Here is a 25,054-nt window from a genome sequence, read left to right as displayed (position 1 = left end):
CCAACACTGACTATAATTAATTACTTTTTCAAAGTAACTTGCCCAACACTGATAAAAACTTAAAGGAGACCTAACAAGGTTTAAAATTAATTAAAACAATGCAGTAAAAGTATCAGAGAACAAAAATCATATAAATAGAGAATTAAATAACTAATAAAATAGAGATAATAGATTAAGTATATGTCAGTTGCATCACATTTACTATATTACTATGGTAAATAACATACCGATAGACTGACAACTGTACAATAAATATATAATATAAATATATAATATATATCTTTGTGCATATCGTGTGGAAATTATCTGTTTGTTAATGACTTTTTAGGATTTCTTAACCTGGAAGATTGAGTACGCATCAAGACAGCAACCTATATATTTTTTTTATTTTAGAAAACATAGTTTAGAATTCAACTTTATTGTCATTGCACATTGTTTCTTCATGCTGGTCAAATTCAACAGTAAGATACTGTCACTACACTAACATCTTCGCTTGTAAAAATGATGATGATTTTTGATGCTAAGACATGTTTCACACCTTCAACACACACACACATGCAGACATGTGTGCATTTAGAGGAGATAAATGTGCAACAAAATTTTGAGAGGAGAGAAAGATAGGAAGTGTTAAATGAAAACCGCTTACAGATTGCAAAGTGATGCATAAAACAGGCAAACTGCCCCCCTTAAAATGATTACATTTTACTTTACTTCTATGTGTCATGCACGCTCTGAGGAAGTTTCTGCTCTTCTCTTCTTCTCTTCAGGCTATGACATGCCTTATAAAAAAATGTAAGATTTCAAAATATGTTGTGAAAATATTCTCTCTCAAATCTTCTACATTTCTTCTTGGGCACTAGGAAGTGAAATAAATAAATAATAAATAAATAAATCTCTAATATGTGTACTTACTGCACTATGTGTCCATTTTTGAAGTTCATCTCAAACTTCTAGAAGCAACTACACATTCAAATGTAATATACTAGCAGGAAATAACAGGAAAGAGGCTTGATAGAGAGAGCATACTGTAGTGATGTTAAAAGACTTATTTAATCAACTGTCACTGTTGCACTTTTCTGTTGCACTGTTGTGTCTGCACCCTCTTGTGTCTTCTGTTCTGTCTTTCTTTGTTTTTTGCATCTGACATGTGACTGTGAAGGTGTAACTGGAAAAAGTGGTTTCAATGACTCACAGTTTTTCACAGGTTTTGGTACTCTTTGGTGTTTCACACCTTTGCTTGGTTTTACAATATATATATATAAAAATTAAAAATTCATTACATTTATAATTCATTACATTTAAACTAATTTGGTTCAATTAGTTAATTAGTTAGTTCAAGTTTATTTAAGAGAAAAAATAAAATCACATGTTTAGTGGAGATAGATGATTGATGTGGGAGGAGTGACTGATAGGAAGTGTTGATGAAAAGCCACAGAAACATTGCAAGGTGATGCATAAAGCAGACAAACTGCCCCCCTAAACAACGACATTCTACTTGACTTCCACGCATCATGCACGCTCTACAGAAGTGTCTTCTAGTCACAGCTGTGACATGCCTCATTCAAAATGGTAAGATTGCAAAATATTTTTCTTAAAGTTATGCAAAAACTATATTTCTCTCAGTTTTTCTTCATTTATTTTCAGCACTGGGAAGTGAAATCATAAATGGCAAAAAGGCTGAGGAAAAGTCCATGCAGTATATGGCATCAGTACAAAACAACAAAAAACACACATGTGGAGGATTCCTTGTCAGTAAAGACTTTGTAATGACTGCTGCGCACTGTCGTTTTGAGTGAGTAGCCACCGATACTTCAAGCAATGTCACATTCATCTAAATATAAATAATTATTTTGTTTTTCAATCATTCCTGCAGGAATCCTAAATCCTTAAGTGTTGTTCTGGGCACCCATGATCTCAGGAAGGAAAATAAGAAAATGAGATATGGAGTAAAAATGATCTGCAGACACCCTGCCTTCAAGGAAGTTGCAAATGGGAATGACATCATGCTCCTCAAAGTAAGTATTCATCTATTCAGCCTCAACGTCACAAAAGATATCAGACGTTCTTATGAATCAATCAATCATTAAAAAAGTTAATACAGGGAGGAAAATATAAAAGCAATAAAATTAAAAGAACAGCAAAAAAACCCTAAATCATTCAGAGAAACATTTTCTGGCACTTTCTGCCAGCATTTATAATCAAACCATTCAAAAATTATATGATTTTCTTTAAGTGTCAACCAATCAAAACACATTTGGGCGATCGTGGTTCAAGAGTTGGGAGTTCACCTCGTAATCGGAAGGTTGCCAGTTCGAGCCCCGGCTCGGACAGTCTCGGTCGTTGTGTCCTTGGGCTAGACTCTTCACCTACCGCCTACTGGTGATGGCCAGAGGGGCCAATGGAGCGATATGACAGCCTCGCTTCTGTCAGTCTGCCCCAGGGCAACTGTAGCTTGCCTCCACCAGTGTGTGAATGTGAGAGTGAATGGGTGGATGACTGGATGTGTAAAGCGCTTTGGGGTCCCTAGGGGAGACTAGTAAAAGCGCTATACAAATACAGGCCATTTACCATTTGTTTGTAGTACAGGTAAAAAAAACAAAACAGCAACAACAGTAATACATGAAATGACTTCTAGTTCCAAAACAAACAAGCACTTTTTCTTAATTTGCTGTAATAATAATAAACACGTGACACATTAATAGATATATTAATACATCTAAATACGCTTGTGATAATGATACTATTGTAGAGTAATTTGCTTTATGCAAGTGCACGCACTTTCATGTCTTGAGAGATACGTAAAGAAAAATACTGGAGAACCTTAAATACACACAAATCTGACATGTTCATAACTGATATAAATAATCATTTTTATTTTCTGTGGTTTTTTTTGTTTGTTTGTTTTTTATCTTTCCAGCTGTCTAAGAAAGTTCCCCTGGGTAACAAAAAACCAATTAAGCTAATTCCACTTCCAATTCAAAAACTAAACCTGGAGGAAAACGAGATCTGCAGTGTAGCTGGATGGGGGCCCACAGAACCTGGTAAATCTGGTTATGTTAATGAGCTGCAAGTGATGGATGTTCCCATCATTAACAAGGACAAGTGTCAGAAGCTGTGGAGAAGAACTTTAAAAAATGTTATTTGCACCGGTGGATACAAAGCAAAGAGTGGAATCTGTCAGGTAATTTTTTCATATGAATTATCAAACATAGTTTAAACATCAAAATTATCAAACAAAAACAAATTAATAATTGATATTTCTTCCTCACAGGGTGATTCTGGTGGGCCTCTCGTATGTAACGAGTCGGCTGTTGGCATTGTTTCCTTTAACAACAACAATAGCTGTAAATATCCAGATGTCCCAAACGTCTATACAGACATATCGCAATTTCTTCCTTGGATCACAGATATTCTCAAGAAAAAAAAATGCAAAGGGTAAAAAATATTTTCCATGTTATTGCGTGTGTATTGTAAGACTATTAGGCAAGTGACATATGAGCTGTGTAAACTGCTTAAATTCAGCAATATCTAACATTAACTGTATCTAACAAAATATCTAACAATATCTAAGCAATATCTAACAAAAACTGCTGATGACTCTTTCATTGTCAAGCTTACAAATAGATCAGTGACATAGTAGCTTTGAAGTGCACAAGTTAGTATCACGTATGAAAAAAGTCAAAGGAGGTTTTCCTGTGGTTCGTTGGTTGTATTACATAAACTAACGAGAACTAATATCCACTGACAAGTCAGAAAGCTCATAAACAGTCATATCCAGGGCAATTTCATCTCATTTTACTAAAGCCTGCCCGATACTGGAAACATGGACAGGCACTTCACCAGGGCACAAACTCCTCAATCCATATCATGAGATAAAAATGTCATCAGAACAAATACATTTTTAAAAAATGTATAGTTTTGTTTGACATCAGAATTGTACGTGGCTATTGGGAAGTCAAGTGACTTCACAAAATTTTGATAATAGACTAATTTCCTGTATTTAGTAGTCTTTTTTCACATTTTATTTTACATCAGTTTATAATGTGAATGCTGTTATTTATGAAAAAGAAACCAAAATCCAGACACCAGTTCAATTTCAAATAAAATATAATGTGTCAATAGTGAGCCTTGTATTAAACATGACAAAAGTCATTTTGTATACAAATAATCTTCTGGAGCCCAAAGTTCAGGCGTCAGATTCCTCCACACACGTCATTTCAGATTATTTCTACCCTTGGAGGTTTATGATGTCATCGAGAGGAAACATCCCTTATATGGTCATCTCAGGTACACAACTCTGGCCGTCCATAATTAGATCATTTATTTTATTATTCATGAATGCCACTTGGATGAATGTGAAATTATATACTCAGTGCCTTATTTTTTATTATGTTGTTAAAAAAATAAGAAAACCATATAGTCACACAGCGCTTTATTTTATACACTTCGAGTACTTTATCTACTTCACATCTATGATCTAACCACACAGGTACAGGGAGGACATGCAAACCTCACATATAAGGGTGTAAGGCAGGGTTGGAACAAAGCCCCTTCTTGCTAACCCTTCACTCAAGCACAATGCTACCCTTAAATGGAACAGGTATGGCATTGTGTAATGAAGTTCAGCTCTAAGGTGTGAACTGTTGCTTCCTTAAACAGCTAATTTAAGTGACTTCCTAGATGGATCAGTTACCCATTGCTTGAATAGATATCAGTGTAATGGAGGAAAACACAGTAATAATGAATGAAAACACTGAAAATTGAAACAAAGACATTTTATGGCACCATGATGGCATCAGTTTGCTCTTGCAGTGAAATTTTGGACAATTTAACTCCCATTTTCACCACTAGGGGACAGTGTTTTACCAGAAAGTTTGAGTGATAAACAAGAAATGTGTGTGTTTGGTCTGAGATCAGGGTGGTAAGAGGTTACAGAAGAGCTTACAGAAAGAAGTTTCTGGGTATGAACTGGGGCTTTTCTGTACTGTTTTGTGTTTTTACACAGCCCAGTGATAAACTGCAGGTGTAGATTGATTTCTTCCTCTTAACTAAAGACAGTTACAACAGCATGCATTTAATAAGAAGAAAATAGCTTGGTGGATAGCTTTATACCTTTCAAGGGCAATAAGATGACTGCTTCATTATTGTAAGATGACCACCACCAAAATGAAGCACCTAGATTGTTTTTCTTTCACAGACAATTTACAGCCTTTTATATAAAGGTACTGTTAACATCTTGTTAGTCTACTGTTGCTAATAATTAGATATATAATTATGACCTCCACACACTCTCTTGCTATTGAAAATATTTGCCATAAAATTCTCAAACTGGTGCATTTTCTCAGTTGAAACGTTTTGTATATTTTTGTGCTCTATTGTGAATAAAATATGGGTAAAATACACCAGTCAAAAGTATCACCAGTTAGTCAGGTGTACACACACACACACACACACACACACACACACACACACACACACACACACTGCTGGCAGTCAGGAATTAAGAAATTACTTGCACATGCCACCATAACACATGCAAAAGCAAAGGTGGTAAAATCTGAAGACTGACGCTGTGGTTTCTCTTAGTCATCTAGTTGTAGCAGTGTAAAAGGGAACCCAAAAAAAAGTGGAGCAAAAAAGAAAAACAACAGCTTTGATCTAACAACATTTGCTGAACTCATCACATTCTTGTCAGATAATGCTATGAAAGTGTTTCAAGCTTTGCAGACCATGGTATAAGACACCTTATCTTATATCACGCAATCATCACCATGCTCTTCCTGCCTGAAGCAGTTCATCCAGGTCACCAAACAAACAAAGTATTTCCAGAATGTTTGTCTTGGCCCATCATGTTAGAGGCCCATAATACAAGGTTTATAATGTGAGGTAGTGTAAAACATCATTAACCAGAACATCAAACTAAGGTTTCTCCGACAGATTACTAGAAATCTAGGACATAGTTGGAGTGGTGACATCCATCTAGAGCGCTTTCTCTCACAATGTCACCAATATAACCTGGCTGAGAGTGAGAGTGCCACAGCATGTAAATAATGCCATCATCCACCCCCTACAAGAGCCTGGTAAGCAAACTGAAGGGGGTCAAGAACATGTTCCACTTGTGAACTGATGAGAGCCAATCTCTCCAGTGGCTTTGTGACATGTGAGGTCAACACAAAGTCACTCTGAAGTCAGTAAAGTCAGAAGAGGTGGCTCTCTTTCATACTAGCACCAACTACTGGAGTGAAAAATGTTAAATCTTTAAATTTACTTAGGACATAACATATAAACATGTAAATATATTAAGGTGTTCCCCCTTACTACTATTTAGTAGTAAGCTTATATTTTTATATTTCACTTTCATCACTGTGATATTGAGAACATTGACGTTCTACATGAAATTTGTTATCTGCGGTTTCTGTGGTTCAGTTATACTTCGTCACAGTGAATGTAAAGTTTTTCAGTGAGCTTTGAGCTACATAAAAAAATAGCTGTGTGTCCTTTGTGTTATTCATTTATGAATTGTTAGTCAGCAGTATCCAAAAGGGTATAAGGTTTCGAAAACAGTGTTCAAAAGCTGAGATTAAAAAAATAGAACTGCAGCTGTACCGCTCTTATATCTGTGGGTTTAAAACTGTCACCATCTAATCTGATATCTAAGTTTGCTTGGAAAAGAGGGCACGAAAAGCTTGTCTTACAAGAAGTGATACTACAGGTGTAGTCACCTCAGAATAGCTTTACTGTGATTGCAGTGCAAGTGTGCATTAAAAAAAAGATATCTTTCCATTTGACATTCATGCCCATGAGTTCAGAATCTTTGCAATGCCAGAACTTACATCATTGTAACAGTAATGTGATTACTGAATTTAGTGAATTACTGAATTTAATATAATAGCACGCTGCATGCCAAACATGCTTGGGCAAGTTACTAGACCCAAGTTACTCTCAGATGTATGCAGAGTGTAAACAGCACTTGAGCATAAAAAAAAAGTGCCTGTATGAATGAATGGGTGAATGTGGTATGTTGTTTAAAGTGCTGTGGGTGCTTCAAACAACATACCTCAAGTAGAGGAGAAAAGTGCCGCGTGAGAACCAGTCCAGGAACTATTCAACATTTACATTAGTGCGTTGCTTAAAAATGTTGTGTGATTAACCGTAACTTACTTTGGGGAACACATTACATTCAGCAATATCAATGACATATAAACCACTCATAAAACACTTACTTACAAACAGTGAAGAGAAGCAGGTCTACAGTAGCCTAGTAAGAACAAACTAAGGCAAGAAAAGGAAAGAAAGTAATTCAGAGAGAACAACCAATCGATCATTCTGACAGACTTTGGTTTTTATAAAAGAATTAAAATGTCTGTTTTTACTGATTAAATCGATCTGACTTGATTAGTGATTATAGAAGAAGAGGAGGTCTAAAAAGACACAGAATGTGGTTAAGACTGGTGAGGTACTGTGCAGTTATGATAAGCACGATAACGCCAAGGTTCCAAATGAAGGGCACACATACACCGAATAAAGGATGTGGTTATAAGTCAAAATAAGAACGATGATAATCATACTTGACAACACAGCAAACTGCTGTATAAAAGGGTCTCCTTGACACCCCCGGAGGCTGTTTCAGTGGCAACATGGAAAGTCTGCATGCATTTCTGCTGGTCTATGTTCTGACATGTCTGGGACAACTAGGTAAGAATGACATTAATATTATTTTCTGCCCATTATCACTATCCCTGCTATTGACAAAATATGTGAAAGAGAAACTATGTATATACACAGAGAAAGTGTGTCATTTGAGAATCATAAGAGCGTGTTAATGTGACATTTACAGTGTTTTGGCTTACTTTATTTTCCATTTTTTTGTAGGATATGGAACTGACATCATACATGGTAAAAAAGCGCCAGATAAATCAATGTTGTACATGGCTTCTGTACAGAGCAGCAAGGGTCATGTATGTGGAGGATTTCTTGTCACTGAGGACTTTGTTGTAACCGCTGCACACTGTGACGCTGTGTAAGTAATCTGTTTTCTTGTGAGGCAGTCTCTGATGCGCGCCATTAAAATAGTTTTCTTAAACATATTCACCACATCTCAATGATTACTTGTTCAGGAACATCACACATGTTGTTATTGGCAACCACAATCTCCAGCAGGGCAGTGATCTAAAAATAATCGTCGAAAGGAAATTCAAACCCAGCAATTTTAATGATGTTTGGCTGGGTGAGGACATCATGCTCCTTAAAGTAAGTATATATTTACACAAGCAACCATTACAGGTGATGTAATTTATGGTTTATTTATTTAGATTACATAAATACTACAAATGTACTAGACATCGACATTTCTAATTCAATGCTGTTGTGTGTCTACAGCTGTCTAGGAAAGCTCAACTAGGCTGCAAAGTACAAATAATTCAACTTCCATGTGCTGAAATAACCTTGGAAGAAAATCAAATTTGTCAAGTGGCTGGATGGGGGAAAACTAAAAATGGTGGCTCAGTTGTCGATGACCTGAGAGTGGTGAACGTGTCCGTCATTAACCCAGAAGTCTGTAGGGAACAATGGCCCGGTCTTCCTGTCAATGTTATCTGTGCAGGTGGATACGGCACAGACAAAGGATTCTGTCAGGTATGGCTTCTGTCCTTTCATTGTCTATGTCTACTTGTTTCCTGTTGACAAATAGCTGAACAACCTAAATTAAATATGAAATGAAAACTGAAAATCCTCCTTCCTCACAGGGTGATTCTGGTGGTCCTCTGGTGTGCAACGGTTTAGCTGTTGGTATTGTTTCTTTCAACAAATATCACAACTGTAACTACCCAGATGTGCCCAATGTCTATACGGACATCTCAAAATATCTTCAATGGATCAACAAAGTTCTGGCAACTACAAAACCTTCCTAAAAATGTATTTTTGCATTACTACAGTAGAAGCAAAAATAAACATTTTGCTCTCTGTCATGATCTCTGGGTTTTTAGCTTTGTTTTTTAGTTCTATTCACTCGTGTTCTAGAGTCGTTAGCCCTTGAATTGTTGTATTTTAGATCTGTTTTGTTTCATATTTATTGTACCGCCAGTGTTTCCTCAGTCTCAACCATACTGCTTTACTCTAATTTAGTAGAAATTTTAGGGATCTATACTTTATTTATTTATTTCTCTGGCAACATTTTACTCTTTATTGTGCATTTTTACACACATTTCTGTACTTTCTTCCTTCTATTCCATACAGGCTTGTTACTTTATGTTTAAGATATTTGAGGGGAGTTTTTATTTCACATCGCTATCCTCCTTTCAACATCAAACTGATCTGAGATTATCCAATAACACATAAAGGACAATCCTACTGGTGCTTATCGCATACAAAGATGAAAGGTGCAAAAGCATCATTTATGTGTCATTCATAGCACTATACTCAGGGGTTAAAGAAGGCATTGACAGTGAAACTGGTGCTTCAGCCATTTCTAGGTCATAGCAGGGTTAAGTCTGGCTGGTTCATGATTAGTATTTAATATTCTAACCAATTTCCTGTTTCCTGAGGGCTTGGAAGATGTTTGGGTCTTCCTCTGGACCTTGCCAAAGTGGTGACATATCAGAGTAAATTGTACTAATTTGTTTAAACTGATAATCTGCTTGTTTAGAAATGGCTCAATTAGTTTCTTGGACATTGTTATGAGGACCTAGCACCTTGTCAAATTAAGACATTGTAGAGCCTTCACCACCACTTATTAAAAGATTTAAGTGAGGGTATGTATATATTTAAGCCTCTATATAACAATTTCACTCTAAGTGGATTAGAGAAATTCCACAATGCATTCAAAATTGTACACCAAAATCTGGTTTCCAAAATTCATAAAAGTTGTACAATCATTCCACCTTAAAAAAAAAAAAGAGAGAGAAAGTTCAAAGAAATTATTAAAAGCCCAAAATTACTATGGCATTCATACCCATGATGATTATATGCAAACTAATGATCACAACTTAATTTCCAGCTCAGCTGTCACATGAACAATCTGCAAAGATTTCGTTTACCCCACTTGCAGACTTTCAACACTTCACACGGGTGGCTTGATCTGGAAAGATGGAACCGCGGCGTGATATATGCAGACATTTCAGTTTCAGAACTGTTACAAACCTAAATTCATATACTGTGTGAACTGACAACTTATTTCAAATTGTTTCTGAATCTTTACTTGAAGGGAACTTGTAACTATTAATAAAGATGTGACAATTCATTTTATTCGTAATTGATTTTTGGAGACAGCTGAAGCTAAGTATGTGTGTGTCTCCTCAGCTTTATCAGATAACAGCTAATAACAGGCCTTCTATAGTATTGGTGTGTAAAAAGAGTGAGATAATCTAAGGAACTTGGAAAGACATCCAGTACTTCTTTTTCCATTTCTCGAAGATGTTTCAGCTTTCATCCAAGAGCCTTCTTCAGTTCCTTCTTAAATTCAGAAGAAGACTCTTGGATAAAAGGTGAATCAGAAATCTAAAGAAGTTCAGTCACTTTCTTTCCAAGTTCCTCAAACTACCATGACCTGGGTGACTGAGATCCTTCCCAGTTTGATAGTACTCTCTCTTCAGCTTTAAAATTAAATTAACTACCCAAGTGTTCTATAATATTGCATTATTAAGATAAGATTATTCAGTCCCAGATTTGGTAAATATATGGTTAAAAATTAATTTAAACACATTTATATGGCACATTTATATTTATATTTTTATATTTTAAAAAATAGCTTAAGTAAATACAATGGTGTGTAGTTCAATAAAATAGAATGCTGGCAAAAATGAATGGAAGATATATCCACAGTACATTCATAGAAATGTTTGCAGTGGATGAAACCACGGTGATGATGAATATCAAGCTGTTTTAGAATTATAACATTTGCAGCATTTTTAGAACATATTTTGATTGCTGATGTTTTATAATCGTAAGTAATCATTGTATATCACTGTTTGCCTGCTGAAGGCAGTTGTTTGTAATCAGATTTGTAAAAATCAACTAAACTATTCACCAGTAGAGGACAGTGTCTTACCAGAACATTTTACTACAGCTGTGCGTACAGTAAAAAAAAAAAAAAAGAAAATTCAGCATTTTGGTCGGACATCATGTGGCGTTGTTTAGCATATGCTTACTAAATTTTTTTTTTTTTTTTTTTTTTTTGCCTGTCCCGTTTGGCTCTTTTGCCATCAGAATTTTGTCTAAAGGCAAAGAAAGATGCCCAACGGATTTACTTTACCAAATTGACCATCCCAGCCTTGCCGTAATGGTCCATTTGATTCACCTTTTATTGTTTATTTTATTTTCACTTACTGAATACGGGACAGACTTGACTGGGGGAAAGAAGGGGAGAAAGAAAGAGGGAAAGAGAAACAGCTGAGAAGAGGGACGGGGGAGAAGGGCAAAAACAAAAACCAACAGAACGGGCAGAGAAAAAAAAATGCATATATCAATCACCTGGATCACCTGCTGAGAAAGAAAAAAAGAAACAAGCAGAAGAGAACAAGAGTAATAGAATAAACAACATCACAATGATATATGGGAATATGACAGTAAATACTAAATATTAAACATTATTGTGCAGCACATAAGATCAACAGAACACAGTGTGCTTTGAGGTAGGAGCCAAAAAGGGTGTAGTTTGTGGGTGTGATCACCCGTGTGTACACCTGTGAGCATGGACGCGCTTGTTTTTTGTTTTTTAAAAGGTTCCTTCATGTAATGATCTGCTAGAGGGTGTGGGGGGGCCACAGCCCCGTCCTCCAGGGCATGAAGCAGGTATGGAGGAGATCAAAACTCCAGACATCCAGAGGCCCCCAGAACACAAGAGACCAAGGAAGACCAACAGAGGGGCAGCCGCGCCACTGTCCCAGAAAGAGCTGAGGAGAGTCCCAGATGAGGGCTCACTCAGCAGCCGCGAGCAGAAGCCAGGGGGAGTTGCAGTGACGCGCCCGTGAGCTCCGCCGGCAGCCAGCCGTGCCTGAGTGACCGAGCCCCAGGCCGAGAGGCCGGGGGCACCCCACCTCCGAAGTGGCCCGAGCGAGCCCCAGGCTCCAGGCCCCGATAAGCGCCGCCAAGGAGTGAGCCGGTGTGTACCTGGACGCCCATCCCCGGACACAAAGAACCACCAACGCACCGATGTCTGAGGGAGTCCGCCACTGGCAGGGGAAGTGGTGGTAGGGGGAGATAGGCCTCCAAACCTTGGAGGGCCTGAGATGTCCCCAGAGAGGTGGCGCCTGACACCCAACCTGACATATAGACACAGACATACAGGCACACACAGATACAAACATCCATTCCCACCCTCATGCTCTCATATGCACTTACTCCACACTCAACCAACGTGGAGACAGACATAAAGAGACGCTGTACACACGATCACACTCCCCAAGCGTACTCTACAAACCGGGTCTAGGTACCCTTGCCCCTGGAGGGGGGAACTGCACCCAGACCCAGGTGGTGTTACCCTTTTCCCTGCGGTGGGGGGAGGCAGACCGCCCCGACTCCGCAGCAGCAGGAAGGCCCCACACTCCAGACCGCAGTCGGACGCCAACTCCTCCTCCTAGCCCCCCCGCTCCAGCAGGTCGCAGAGAATGGGGGTGAGAGAAGAAGCTTTATTTTTTAAGGTTCCTGGTTGGCTGGGGTCTTTCTTTGCAGTTTTGCATGTTCTCCCACAGTTCAGAGACACGGTTATTAGGTTAAGTAACAAACTGTAGCTGTACAGTAAGCAAACATCTCTCTGCCAGCCTTGCAAGAGACTGATGACCTGTTCAGGGTATCTTGTCTATCAACCTCTAACAGACATGACAGGCTACAGCCATGTAACTCTTGATAAAGTTTGATAAACTTTTAAGAAAAAACTTATCTTTTCAACATTTTACCAATTTTGCTTGCAATTTCAAAGATATTGCATCCAGTACAAAGTTGCAGATGTAACATTATAGAGTCTGAAGTCAAACAATAGTTTTACAATTTCTATTACTTGAAGTTTATATTAATTTTCTACTTATCTTTTTTTGCATCAAAAGACAAATAAATAATACTGAAATTAAAATTGGGAAACAACTCCTTTGTATTGCTAACACAATATCAGCTCTTGAAAAGCAGCTCCAACAATGGTATTACTAGCCAAGAACCCAGAGTGATGTTAAATCCCAATATACCCTCATGTGACCCGACTAAATAAAATTGTCCCACAGAGGTGATATACCAAAAGTATCTGATCTTGTCTAAAACCCGAGTCTTCTTTAAGCATCATTTCTTAAGCTGTTAAACACAGTTTAGACTTTTGTCAATCGTTAAATAAACACATAGAAGGTAATGTTTGAATGTTACCTGTTATTTAATGGAAAAATGTAATGGCAGTAGTTATGAGTAACCTACTATTTGTTCATTTTTGTTCAGCCAATGTAAATGCACTAATTCTATACTTTGAGAATACTGATTGCTCTAACAGAATCTGGTAACTGTGAGATGTGTTTCTGTGGTTTAGTCATAGTGTATCAGAAGTGACAAAACTGTTTCAGTGAGCTCATAAGTATCCGTGATCTAAGAATGATAGAATTTCTTTTCTATTAAGCATTAGAAAAGTCATCTTCAATTGATGCTTTACTGTAGTGTTCGTCAAGGTGAAGGATGGGTTGTAAAAGAAATGTTAAAAAGACAAGAGATGTTTTTTTAAAAACGTTTTTTGGTTGTACTGCTACTCTATTTCTGAGTTTTTAACTTTCAGTTTCTTATATATATATATATATATATATATATAGTGTTAGTTTCAGTGACTGTGACAAATTTATAACATTTGTGGTATGTCAGGAGGTCTCGGTATGTAGAAAAAAAAGCCATATAACAGAAACTCTTTTTGCCATTAGGCTGACTGTTAATATGAAACCAATGACGTGCAGTAATGAGTGGAAATAGCTTTTCAGTTAGCAGCTGTTAGAAGTGACCTTAATAGTAAATAAAATAATGATAACTGGCATACTCTGCTGGTGCCATTGCTTCTAAGTTTGTGGAACTGGATGACGTTTGCTTTTAGTTTATGAATTACTCAATGTAGCTACACTAACCACTGACTTCTTAAAGCAGGAAATGTGTCACTTTAGATTGCATTGGGTTTTTTTTTTTTACTTTGACTGGAAGACCACTGATTCTGATACCCACGCTGAAGATGAAAACTGGTTTCTGTGGTTCATTAAGGAATTTGAAGAAATGCTGTTGCACTACCAAAACTCAAAATAACAGAAAGATGACAAATGATATAGAGCAAGGTTTTACTTGCTTAACTTGTTTAACTTCACAAACAGTGAGGATGAACATATTCATAAGAGCTTGAAAGATGAGTCCACTTCTTAATCATTTTATATTGATTAGGAAGTAGATGGTGCTCAACTAAGTGATAGAAAATCTCCATCATGTTGCTGCACATATCAAAGAGTTCATCTCCCTCAGAAAATAGAGCTTGCTCATCTTCTCTATTGCAGTCTGCATTTTTCTTGGATCAACCTCTTGTACCGGTAAGGATGCGGGTCATGTTGTTGTCCTCTTCTGTCGAAATTGAAACACCATCTATGTTCTTATACACATTTAAAATGAGATTCTTTTTAGACCATTCCACAAGACTACTTGAATCATGTCATTACGCAGTGAATACTTTTACTTGAATGGCATTACCATGGCCAGCTGTGAGAAATATTGGAGTAATATATCAACACACCACACACAACAAGCGTACTTTTTGTCAATTTTTGACTAATAAACCATTAATTTGGCCTTGAAGACCTTGGGGGACCTAAGTCAAATTTTAATGTGTCGCTAAGACAACCCCACTCTACACCAGTATTGGCGGCAGAATACTGCAATATTCTGGCAAAAATAGAATGAATCCTTTTTTCATGAGAACGTGTCAATATTTGTGCACATGTTCTTCTACTAACTTTTGCAACAGTTTCATAATCATGACTATAGGCACAGTTTAAATTATAATCTTATCTCCGGTTCTTGCAGTTCATAGTTTGATGCAAAATATCACTGTGTCAAGTGTTCCTACGGCAAAGAAGCCTTGCATCTGCCTTCTTTTCTTCCATCCATCCATTCGCTTCCACTTATCCTTTTCAGGGTCGCGGGGGGCGCTGGAGCCTTCTTTACTTGTTAGATTAAATAAACTACAACTCTCGCAATGTGTGTGAACCATTTTCATAAAAATCTGAGACATTATAGTCCAAATAAACTGAAATTAAAAACAAATAAATATAACTATTTCTCAATTCAGTTAACCAATTACATTAGTATTCAACTCTAAGATGAATTGGACCTGACAGTCCTTGAGGAAGATGGGAATAATTGAGTCCTAACTGTCAAGTATTACTGGAATTAAGCAAGAAGCCAAATGATACAAACTTTGTTTACAAACCAGGCCTTAAATCTAACAAATACAGAATATGGACATGATAGGTTAGTGAGCTACAGCCATAACTATAAAAGAAATACTGATACTGATCTGGTAATAATGTTGCTTCTGTCTAAAATAGAAATAGATATTTGCTACAGCAGTAGCTTATTAATTACTTGGTCTATTTATTATATTTACATTATCCAAATAATGTCAACATTACAAGTTAAGTGTTAATTACAAGCAATTAGTCGCATCTTACAACACAAGGCTAACAGACTGTGGGGTGGCTGTGGCTCACTAGGTAGAGCAGGTCACCTGCTAATTGGAAGGTTAGTGGTTCAACCCCTGTATGATCCAGTCTACTTACCAAATATCCTGGGCAAGATACTAACTTGATACAGCCACTCGTGAGTGAATGATAGATAGAAAGCACGAAAAGCATGGGGGAAAAAAATGTCCTTGCATAGAACAAAAGCTATTTGATTTGTATCTACAGAAGAGCAGAAGGTCCGTATAATAATACTGAAAGCACCAAATCAAGTGTCAAATCCCAAACTCATACTAAAAGTGAATGCAAAACGGTGTCATATGTAAGAAAATAAAGAATAAATAATGTCAGAATAATAAACCTTCTCATAACACTCATAATACAATCTGTTTCACACTGCTGAGGTAAAGTAATTAGGACGAACTAGATCATGCAAGGATAATACAAATGCAGAACTTGCACGCTTACTTGAGCAAAGGATGTGGTTAGAAGTCAAAACACAAAAGATTGTGCTGATACATGCCATCAGTGGAAACTAGCCGTATAAAAGGGTCATCTTGACACACCTACAATTACAAATGAACTGCCATGATGCAAGGTCTGCAAAACATTCTGCTCATCTATGTTCTGAGATGTCTCGGACAAATTGGTAAGAATCACAATCCTTGGTTGTTTTTCAGTGATCATTTAATGGAGCATCAGCCTAATTTTGACGTTTTTTTTTTGTTGTAGTACATGGTAGTGACATCATAAATGGGAAAAAGGCCCCAGAGAACGCAATGCAGTATGTGGTCTCAGTGCAGAACATTGATGGCCATATATGTGGAGGTTTTCTTGTCACTGAAGACTTTGTGGTAACTGCTGCACACTGTGACGTTGAGTAAGTAATCAGTCTTCTCATGATGACCTCTTTGACTCGTGTAACTACATCAATTTAATTGATGGCTCTTAATGATTGTCTTCCTTCAGAAACCCCACACATGTTGTCCTTGGCAGCCACAATATCAAGAAGGGTTATCAAATAAATATTGAAAAAAAATTTAAGTCCCCCTCTTACTCTAACATTTGGTGGGGTAATGACATCATGCTCCTTAAAGTAAGTATGTATTCATACAATTAACACTTTCAAATGCCATAATTGTTGATTTAATGATTTCAATTCTAATAACACTGCTAATATGTTATGAAATTAAGAATTTGGGATTTTTTTCTTTCTAATGTGTTTCTCCAGCTGTCTAGGAAAGCTCGGCTCGGATGCAAAGTACAAATAATTCAACTTCCATGTGCTGAAATGAACGTAAAAGCAGATCAAGTGTGCCAGGTGGCTGGTTGGGGAAGAAATAAAACTGGTGGTGAAAATGTAGATGACCTGAGAGTGGTGAGCGTGTCCGTCATTAACCAATATGTATGTAGGGAACAATGGCCCGGTCTTTCTGCCAATGTTATCTGTGCAGGTGGATACGGCACAGACAAAGGATTCTGTCAGGTATGGCTTCTGTTCTTTCATTGAATGTGTCTGCTTGTTTCTTGTTGACAATTACCCAAACAACCTAAATTAAATATGAAATGGATATTTTCCCTATTTCTTCCTGACAGGGTGATTCTGGTGGTCCTCTGGTGTGCAACGGGTTAGTCGTTGGTCTTGCTTCTTTCAACAAAAATTACAACTGTGCTTATCCAGATGTACCCAATATCTACACAGACATCTCCAAACACCTTAAGTGGATCAATTGGATTCTGCTAACTGCAACATCTTCCTAAAAATGTGTTTTTGTGTTGCTACTGTAGAAGCAAAAGATAAATGAATAAAAATATAATGGCTGTCTGTCATTACCAGTGTGAGAAAATATCAATAAAAATCTATCCCAAATTTTCTGTCTAATTTCCTTTTGTAGTCTTAGTTTACAAAACAATAAGAAACAAGAATACTGTAGAGGTCATTTTGGTCTCAGATGAAGTCCAACTAACGTCTTTTTTATATCTTCTTTGAGATCTAAAAAAATACAAAATGCTAACTGAATACTCTGAGAAAGCTTACTTCAAACTTTTTTTTCTCCTGTACAGATACTCGCTGATGCACACAGGGGCAAACAAAAGCTACGTGAGCTACGTGTTTTGACTGCCATGATTAATCGTTAATACAATTATCATAGTTTTTAAGATATTTATGTAAACTTTAACAAAATTTGGTTAAAAATGACAAATTTGGATCTAATGAGAAAGATGTAAGAAACAAAAGATGGAAGAGTGACTAGTCCAACACTTAACAAAGCAGTGTTGGATAGGTCTTCTACCCTAATTATTTGATTGAAGAAAAGTTTAACCCACCTATTTTATCACCCACAGGCTTGACTTTGCCTCAGAGGACTTGCTGCAGTTTGGGGTCCACAAATTTAATTCAGTTCACAAATTTTCTTTCACCTTGACTCTGTCTTTGGCTCAGTTTTACAAGGGACTTTTTTATTTGACTGAATCTGGCAAATCCTTTTTTTGATTTCAAGCGCAAATATACTAACACTATCTTGTAAAATACTGCCACCTACTGGTGAAAGACAAGTCACAAGTTTGTCACATGGCTACCACAGACAGCCATGCATTCACAAAGTCAGACGTATGGCCAATTGAGAATTGCCAAGTAACCTAACAAGCATGCGTCTAGACTGTGGGGGAGGGGGGGGGGGTAACAGGAGAGAACCTGTGTATAGGGGAGAACATGCAAACTTTATACACTAACTTTATACAGAAAAGCCTCAGCCTGTGGATTCAAACTAAGTAAAAAATCTCACCTGCCTGGCTTATCACACTTGTTCTGTTTAATTCAGTTTTGTTTATATAGCACCACCTCACAAAAACAGTTGCTGCAAACAGTTGCGCTTTGTACTGTAGGGAAAGACCATATAATAATAGAAAGAAAACCTCAACTATCAGATGTACCCTTATGAGCAAGCGCTTGCAGACAGTGCGAAAGAAAAACTCCCTTTTAAGAGGAAGAAAAGTTCAACAGAACTAGTCTAATGAAGTCTGCCTTGTTGGGGGTGGGGAGAAAGAGAAGAGCATCATATAACAGATAGTGTGTAATCACACTGAGAATGTTAAGAGGTGAGCGGAAAAAAAATATTCAGTGCATTAGATGACTTAGACTATTAGCATAACTGAAGTATGGTTCAAGATCACCTGATCTAGCCCAACTGTAAGCTTTATTCAGTAATGCAGTAGGAGGCACAAAAGTGGCAACACTTTTGACACACAATTCTGCATTAGTAAGGTATTACTAAGTGCTTAATTTATCATTATTTAAAGCATTACTACTCCTTAGTATGTAATTTACAAATACAGATGGTTGGGTCTGCGGGGGGAAGGATCTCAGAGCAGCCCTTCTGCCCTCGGTGTCAGACCACTTCGAAGAACCATCTCTCCTGCAGCCTTTTATTTCTGTGACACACAGTTTACACAAACACCCACTGTAAAAAAAACCCTATGGTTTAAAAGACAAGGACTATGTGTGTTGTGTGTGAGTGTGTGTGTGTGATGTGTGTGTGTGTGTGTGTGTGTGTGTGTGTGTGTGTGTGTGTGTGATGTGATGTGTGTGTGTTGTGTGTTTGGGGAGCGTTTGTGTGACCTCCTGCTCACCAAAAGGGTCATAAGGCAGGAAGTTTACTAAACAAGAAAACAGACCTCACATAGGATGTGTCCTATAATAAAACACTACAGCCTCCCCCCCATTCAACAGGCTGGGGAGGGGGACAGAAAAAAGGAATGTCTTGGATCATACAGTTTGAACCAAGACTTGAAAATTTAAGTATAATTATGTTAAAGTACCCTATAGCTCTAACGTCTTCATGTATCTTTCTCTCGTAAGCCCCTTTTTTCAAACTTCGACTGTGGGCCTAGCTACATTTGTTCTTCAAATCTCAGGTGTGCTATGTTTGCATCTAGCAATACATTTGTATGTTGTGTATCTCTTTGTGCTTTGTCTGTATCACTTTTCTGTTGTGAAGATAGCTGAGACTTGTTCAACTCTTGAGGTACTTTCATTTACTTTTATAAATGCTTTATAAGGCAAAAATAGTCCTCACTTTAGATGAGGTCACAAAATACTTAACAACTAGTAACTGTCTCCGATTACTGTTTGTGATGCAATGAACATATTACTTATCTGTTCTCATAAACTGCATACTAAAAAACTGCATACGATGACCTGGATGACTGAGAACCTTCACATGCATACTAATGCTTTATAAATAATGAATTAAAATGGCCTGCATTTGTATAGCGCTTTACTCAGTCCCTAAGGACCCCAAAGCGCTTCACACTACATTCACACACTGGTGATGGCAAGCTACATTGTAGCCACAGCTGCCCTGGGGCGCACTGACAGAGGCGAGGCTGCCGGACACTGGCGCCACCGGGCCCTCTGACCACCACCAGTATTAAGTACTTACTGATACCTTACTAATGCTTAAGAGTCATTATGTGTGTGTTACCAAAAAGTGTCATGCTGAAGGACCTTTACTGAGAAAGAGGTATACATTTAATAACTAGTTTTGAACAGTGCTGATAACTGGAAGTGTTTGTTTTGGAAAGTTACCACATTTACCAAAGGAAGTCACTGCAGCTGCGATAAAATGGATAGGCATCAGTCAGTGCAAACCACATAAAAGGGTTTGCTACACAGTTCCATAGTGACAGAACGAATATCTTTCTGCCAAGATGTATGCTTTGCACCAATTTATGCTAATTCATGTTTTGACGTGCCTTGGACAAAATGGTAAGCCACACTATACAAATACTTTTAGCCATCTGCAAGCTGAATATTGACACTTTTAACTCATTTTGATTATCTTCTGATGTCTTTAGCACTTGGAAGTGAAATTATAAATGGGGAAAAAGCTCCCGAGAACTCACTGTTGTATATAGCCTCGGTGCAGAACAACTACGGCCACAGTTGTGGAGGTTTTCTTGTAAGTGAGGACTTTGTGGTCACTGCTGCACACTGTGATGAAGGGTAAGTAATCAATCCTGCAGGTAATTTGTGGGTCGTGTGATAAGAAATCATTTCAGAAGTTCCTATTAATATTAATATGCAACACTTTACACCTGCTGCACAATGTATGTCACAATTTCTCCCTTAAAATTATACACACACGCACACAAACACAGATAACCATTACCGTTTAGAAAGCCTACTGATTATCTCTGACTTGCAACTTATTTAGGAATCCAAGGAGAATAGTTCTTGGCACCCACGATCTCAGCAAGCCTGCTGACACCGTGAAAGATGTAATCATGAAATGCATACACCCATATTATATAGGTGTTGGAAATGGGAATGACATCATGCTACTCAAAGTAAGTAGATTTTTTTTTTTCGCTTAATATACAGAAGACATATTTGTGATCTCTAGAACATTTGCATATACAATCTCTTAATCTGTTCCCAGCTTTCTAGTGAAGTCCAACCAAGCAAAAGCATCCAAATTATTAAACTTCCCTCTTCTGAAATAAAGCTAAAGGAAAATGAAAGATGCCTTGTGGCTGGGTGGGGTTTGACAAAAACTGGTGGTCCATTAGTTCACCAGTTGAGAGTAGTGGATGTGTCTGTTATCAGCCCAGAGGTCTGTAGGGAGAACTGGCCGGGTCTTCCGGATGGTCTTATTTGTGCTGGTGGTTATGGCACAAACAAAGGGTTCTGTCAGGTATGTTTTTTTTTATTTGTTTGATTTTTTAAGATTAACTGCTAACTCATGTGTACTTGAAACAGTGTATAAAAATTTTTTTCTCTTGAATAACCCTCAAAGGGTGATTCTGGTGGCCCTCTGATCTGTAATGGTACAGCTGTTGGAGTTGTTTCTTTCAACAAATGGGGCAGATGTGACTACCCGGATGCACCCAATGTTTATGTGGATATCGCAAAACACCTTGACTGGATCAACGAGATTCTCAAGAAAAAGCATTGTTAAGTCTTACATAAATCTTTGCTTTGACACACTGTTATTGTAGTTGTGCGTTTACATTGCTTTGTGTTTTATGTAGATGCAGAATAAATAAATGTTTCAAATATTTCTCAGCAGACATGTAATTGTAGCAAAGTTGCTGTAGTGACAATATTATTGTGATGTCATTTAGCTCATTTTAACGCAATAAATCACCGGTAAATGATTTAGGGGACAGTAAAAAGGTTCCCCTGGAGTCAGAAACAAAAAAATGCAGTCTTCGCTCAGCATGGTGCAGTTATTAGATGAGATGAGATCAGGTTTTCAAGGTTGGCTGGGTAGTTTTAAGAGTGCACCCTGGCGCGCACCCTATGACGGCTAGGATAGGCTTGAGCTCTGTAACCCTGGGTTTAACAAGAAAATGTAATTGCTCTGAGCAGTTTTTGATATGGGCAACATGGGCGGTTGCCCAGGGCACCCAACAGGCCAGGACATGCTAATGTTAGCTGTGTTTCCATAGATCCTAACCGATCTCAGAGCGGTGAGAGCAGACCAACGGTACTTTGGCTTGTGAGCTGCTCTCCATTCAGTTTACAAACACCAGCGGTTTAGCCACAATTCGCATGCACAAACCATCAGAAAAAGCAAAAAAAAAACTGCTGGACTCTCAGCTTGTCCAGCTCCAGTCATTGTTAAAAGGAGACAGACACACCCAGACACTGTGAGACTGACCCATGCATTTGTGCTTGAAGCGTCACTTATGTCTACGCGGTCATGACATCGCATCATGTGTTGATTGAAGGAAGTGCAGCTTTCAGCAACAATACCTGATTGCGGCCACAGTGGCAGTAATGTAAAGACTGGATGCATACATAATATATGATATATATATAATTGACTGGCAAGGAGCTTTAGTAAAGTGCTGTGTGAAATGAAAGGAGAGTGAAGCCTTAATGTGTTTATTTTTAGACCAGATCTTCTTTTGTACTATTTTGTTCTGATATGTAAAACCTTTGAAAGGAAAGGAGATTTAATTTCTTTTTATTATGAAGATGGATATATGTTTGTTGTCTAATTACAGTAAATCTTAATCTGGGAAAATGTTATTTCTGTGGTTAATCTAGTTGGCTGTAGAACTCGGAGATAGTGTCATTAGGCTGTATCAAGAGTAAAAAAAAATCTCAGGTCATTCATCACTCTTTTTGGTTGTTTTTTTCTTTTTGTATAAAATCTAAATTTAAATAAACACACAAAATTTTAGATTATATATATTTAGAAAGGTATAAACCTCCAAAACAATCCACCAACAAGAACAGAATTACCCAAGAAGGTGCAATGAGCCTGTCATATATCAAACTGACAAGATAAAGTAAATATTAAACATTGTGTAAATTATTATCCAACAGGGTGTGGGGGGCATGTAAGTGAAGCCAGCTCAGACATTGCTGGTATTAGGACTGTTCGAGTCAAGTTTTGAGGATATACTGACGAGAACTGGGGTACTGGAAAAAGGCTGATAATGTTGAACTATGCCAATCAACCTAGTAAAAGGAGTTATATGCAATGCATCTGGGAACTATGGTTGAGGAAAAAGCCAATACATTGACCAAGAAACACCACCAGTAGTAGCTCTGTGCATTAACATTAATAGGAGATACCTGCTGTGTGCTTGCCTACCCCTGGGTCACAGCACAATAGGAACAATATTGAGCAATACGGAAATAATGAGCCAACCCTAGTAGAAGAGAGTAGAGGAAATGAACCAGATGAACTTGGCACATGCAATGACAGATGAATATACCGAGCTGAGGATGAAGATTGTGGCCAGGTTAAAGGTAACCACCCAGCCAAGATGATGACGTATAAGAATGTCTGCTGCCCTCTGCTGGCTATAATGAAGAATTAGACAAAGGCAACAGTTGAGCTGTACAAATACAGAAAATTGCATTTGATGGTATATTGATATGGCAAGAGAAAACATAATGTAGTATTTTACAAAACAAAAAAAATCTAAGCAACCACATCTTTACTGACTACTGGGAGTAGCACATGCTCTGCAAAGTTTCTTCTTTCCAAAGCTTTGATCGTCTCTTAATTTATTTCTTGTGAATTCTTGTGAATCAACAAATTCATTTAAAAAGCAAAGTACACTTGAACAAAAACAGCTACAGTGAAATACTTCAACATCATCATCATTATTGTCATCATCACCATTGCTGTTGTTGTTGATCAAAATATTAACATCATATTTGGTGCTAATAAAGAAGACGGTGGGCGAGATGGACACAGTGACCAGTCCAGTACCTGACAACTGAAAAGTGACCGTGTGTTTATCAGTGCCTTAGTTCAGCAGTTCAGTCTGTGGTATGGTACAGTAGACACTAAATTGAATTCACTTCAGTTTAAAAAGAAACAAACAGTACTGATGTTATCTTTTTTTTTACCAGTGAAATTGGTCTACATCATGTAGACAACAAATAAATAATTAACTAACTAATTAGTAAATAAAAATATAAATTTATTAAGTTAATGTAAAACACTATTCACTTGCAATAAACAGAAGTATGAAAGAAATACAGATTAATGTGACAAACTGTGTTGCAATGCAGGCACTGCAAAAGATCTGGAACCACAAAAGATAGCATGATTGACCAAGATATCACAAGCTGCATATTCACACTATAAAAAGGATGTGGTCATAAAGGTCAAGATAAGAATAAAGGTGACAGTGTTCTAGACATGCAAGCAAATGATGACAAATCTAGGATGTAGTGAAAAGAAGTGACGTTGTTATTTTACATTCTGTCAGTGGTCTGCAAGCATTCACTGAATTTAGCTGCTTCATAAAATAACGCATAAAGACATGCTAGAATTAAAGCCTGTATGCTAGCTTTGGTTTTCAAGTCAATAATATTTACTATTTTTGAAATTTTAATTGCATTTTATTCACACTTACCTACAATCAAAGACCAAATTTATGATGGAAGAGGTCAATCTGAAAAATTGCAAATGGTATCCACCCTTATGCAGTATACTGAATTACAAAAGTCCTTCTAATGTCTTCATGTCTGGGAAACTTACAAAATTACATTTATCATTTTCTTTTCTTTTTTCTTTTTTCTATTTTTTTCTCTTTTGTCTTTTTCCTTCCAGTGTTTAACCTGACAAATAATAAAGGCTTAGAAACTCTGATTAAAAAAACAAACAAAACAAAACAAACAAAAATAGTAATTATATCCCCTAACCCAATAAAGACAAAGCCTCTGCTTCTACTGACTCTTAATGCTGTCACAGTGTTATTCAATATCTTAGAGAAGTTAAGGTCAGACTCAGTGTAGCCAACTTTATTAACATTTATCAATTTTCTACTAAATACAGCCAAAATGTCATAACTGTGAGTTTGGGAAAGCACACTGAAGTTCAAATCTTATCTGGTTTGTGGTTTTTGTG

The 25,054-nt window shown here is 37.3% G+C and overlaps 4 protein-coding genes across 5 annotated transcripts; all 4 read left to right on the top strand.

The window, feature by feature from the left end:
* The first annotated feature begins 17 nt into the window (after positions 1-17).
* On the top strand, positions 18-4,082 carry LOC102289267 (granzyme G). 2 transcript variants are annotated; one of them, XM_042220089.1, is made up of 5 exons: positions 18-1,569; positions 1,624-1,792; positions 1,874-2,015; positions 2,918-3,181; positions 3,272-4,082. In XM_042220089.1, exons 1-5 carry the CDS (start codon positions 1,512-1,514, stop codon positions 3,437-3,439), a joined length of 801 nt encoding a protein of 266 aa, XP_042076023.1. In that variant the 5' UTR covers positions 18-1,511; the 3' UTR covers positions 3,440-4,082. The 2 variants fall into 2 exon arrangements, with proteins under 2 accessions (XP_042076023.1, XP_005920802.1); XM_005920740.2 differs by having other exon boundaries at positions 22-1,569; positions 1,645-1,792.
* A 152-nt stretch (positions 4,083-4,234) lies between these two features.
* LOC102289766 (duodenase-1) lies at positions 4,235-10,800 on the top strand. The gene is made up of 5 exons (XM_005920741.3): positions 4,235-7,695; positions 7,873-8,020; positions 8,118-8,250; positions 8,380-8,634; positions 8,745-10,800. Exons 1-5 carry the CDS (start codon positions 7,638-7,640, stop codon positions 8,907-8,909), a joined length of 759 nt encoding a protein of 252 aa, XP_005920803.1. The 5' UTR covers positions 4,235-7,637; the 3' UTR covers positions 8,910-10,800.
* Positions 10,801-15,727: 4,927 nt separating this feature from the next.
* Positions 15,728-17,534, top strand: LOC102290988 (trypsin). The gene is made up of 5 exons (XM_005920745.3): positions 15,728-16,320; positions 16,404-16,551; positions 16,641-16,767; positions 16,903-17,157; positions 17,268-17,534. The coding sequence occupies exons 1-5, from the start codon at positions 16,260-16,262 to the stop codon at positions 17,430-17,432; spliced, it is 756 nt and encodes a 251-aa protein (XP_005920807.1). The 5' UTR covers positions 15,728-16,259; the 3' UTR covers positions 17,433-17,534.
* A 2,823-nt stretch (positions 17,535-20,357) lies between these two features.
* Positions 20,358-22,803, top strand: LOC102290682 (mast cell protease 2). The gene is made up of 5 exons (XM_005920744.2): positions 20,358-20,439; positions 20,529-20,676; positions 20,888-21,020; positions 21,113-21,367; positions 21,470-22,803. Exons 1-5 carry the CDS (start codon positions 20,382-20,384, stop codon positions 21,629-21,631), a joined length of 756 nt encoding a protein of 251 aa, XP_005920806.1. The 5' UTR covers positions 20,358-20,381; the 3' UTR covers positions 21,632-22,803.
* The last annotated feature ends 2,251 nt before the right edge of the window (positions 22,804-25,054 follow it).

Source organism: Haplochromis burtoni, unplaced genomic scaffold (assembly GCF_018398535.1).
Source record: "Haplochromis burtoni strain Fernald_Lab_line unplaced genomic scaffold, NCSU_Asbu1 Contig_42, whole genome shotgun sequence".
Taxonomy (NCBI): Eukaryota; Metazoa; Chordata; class Actinopteri; order Cichliformes; family Cichlidae; genus Haplochromis; species Haplochromis burtoni.
This window is presented reverse-complemented; position numbering and strand designations above follow the sequence as displayed.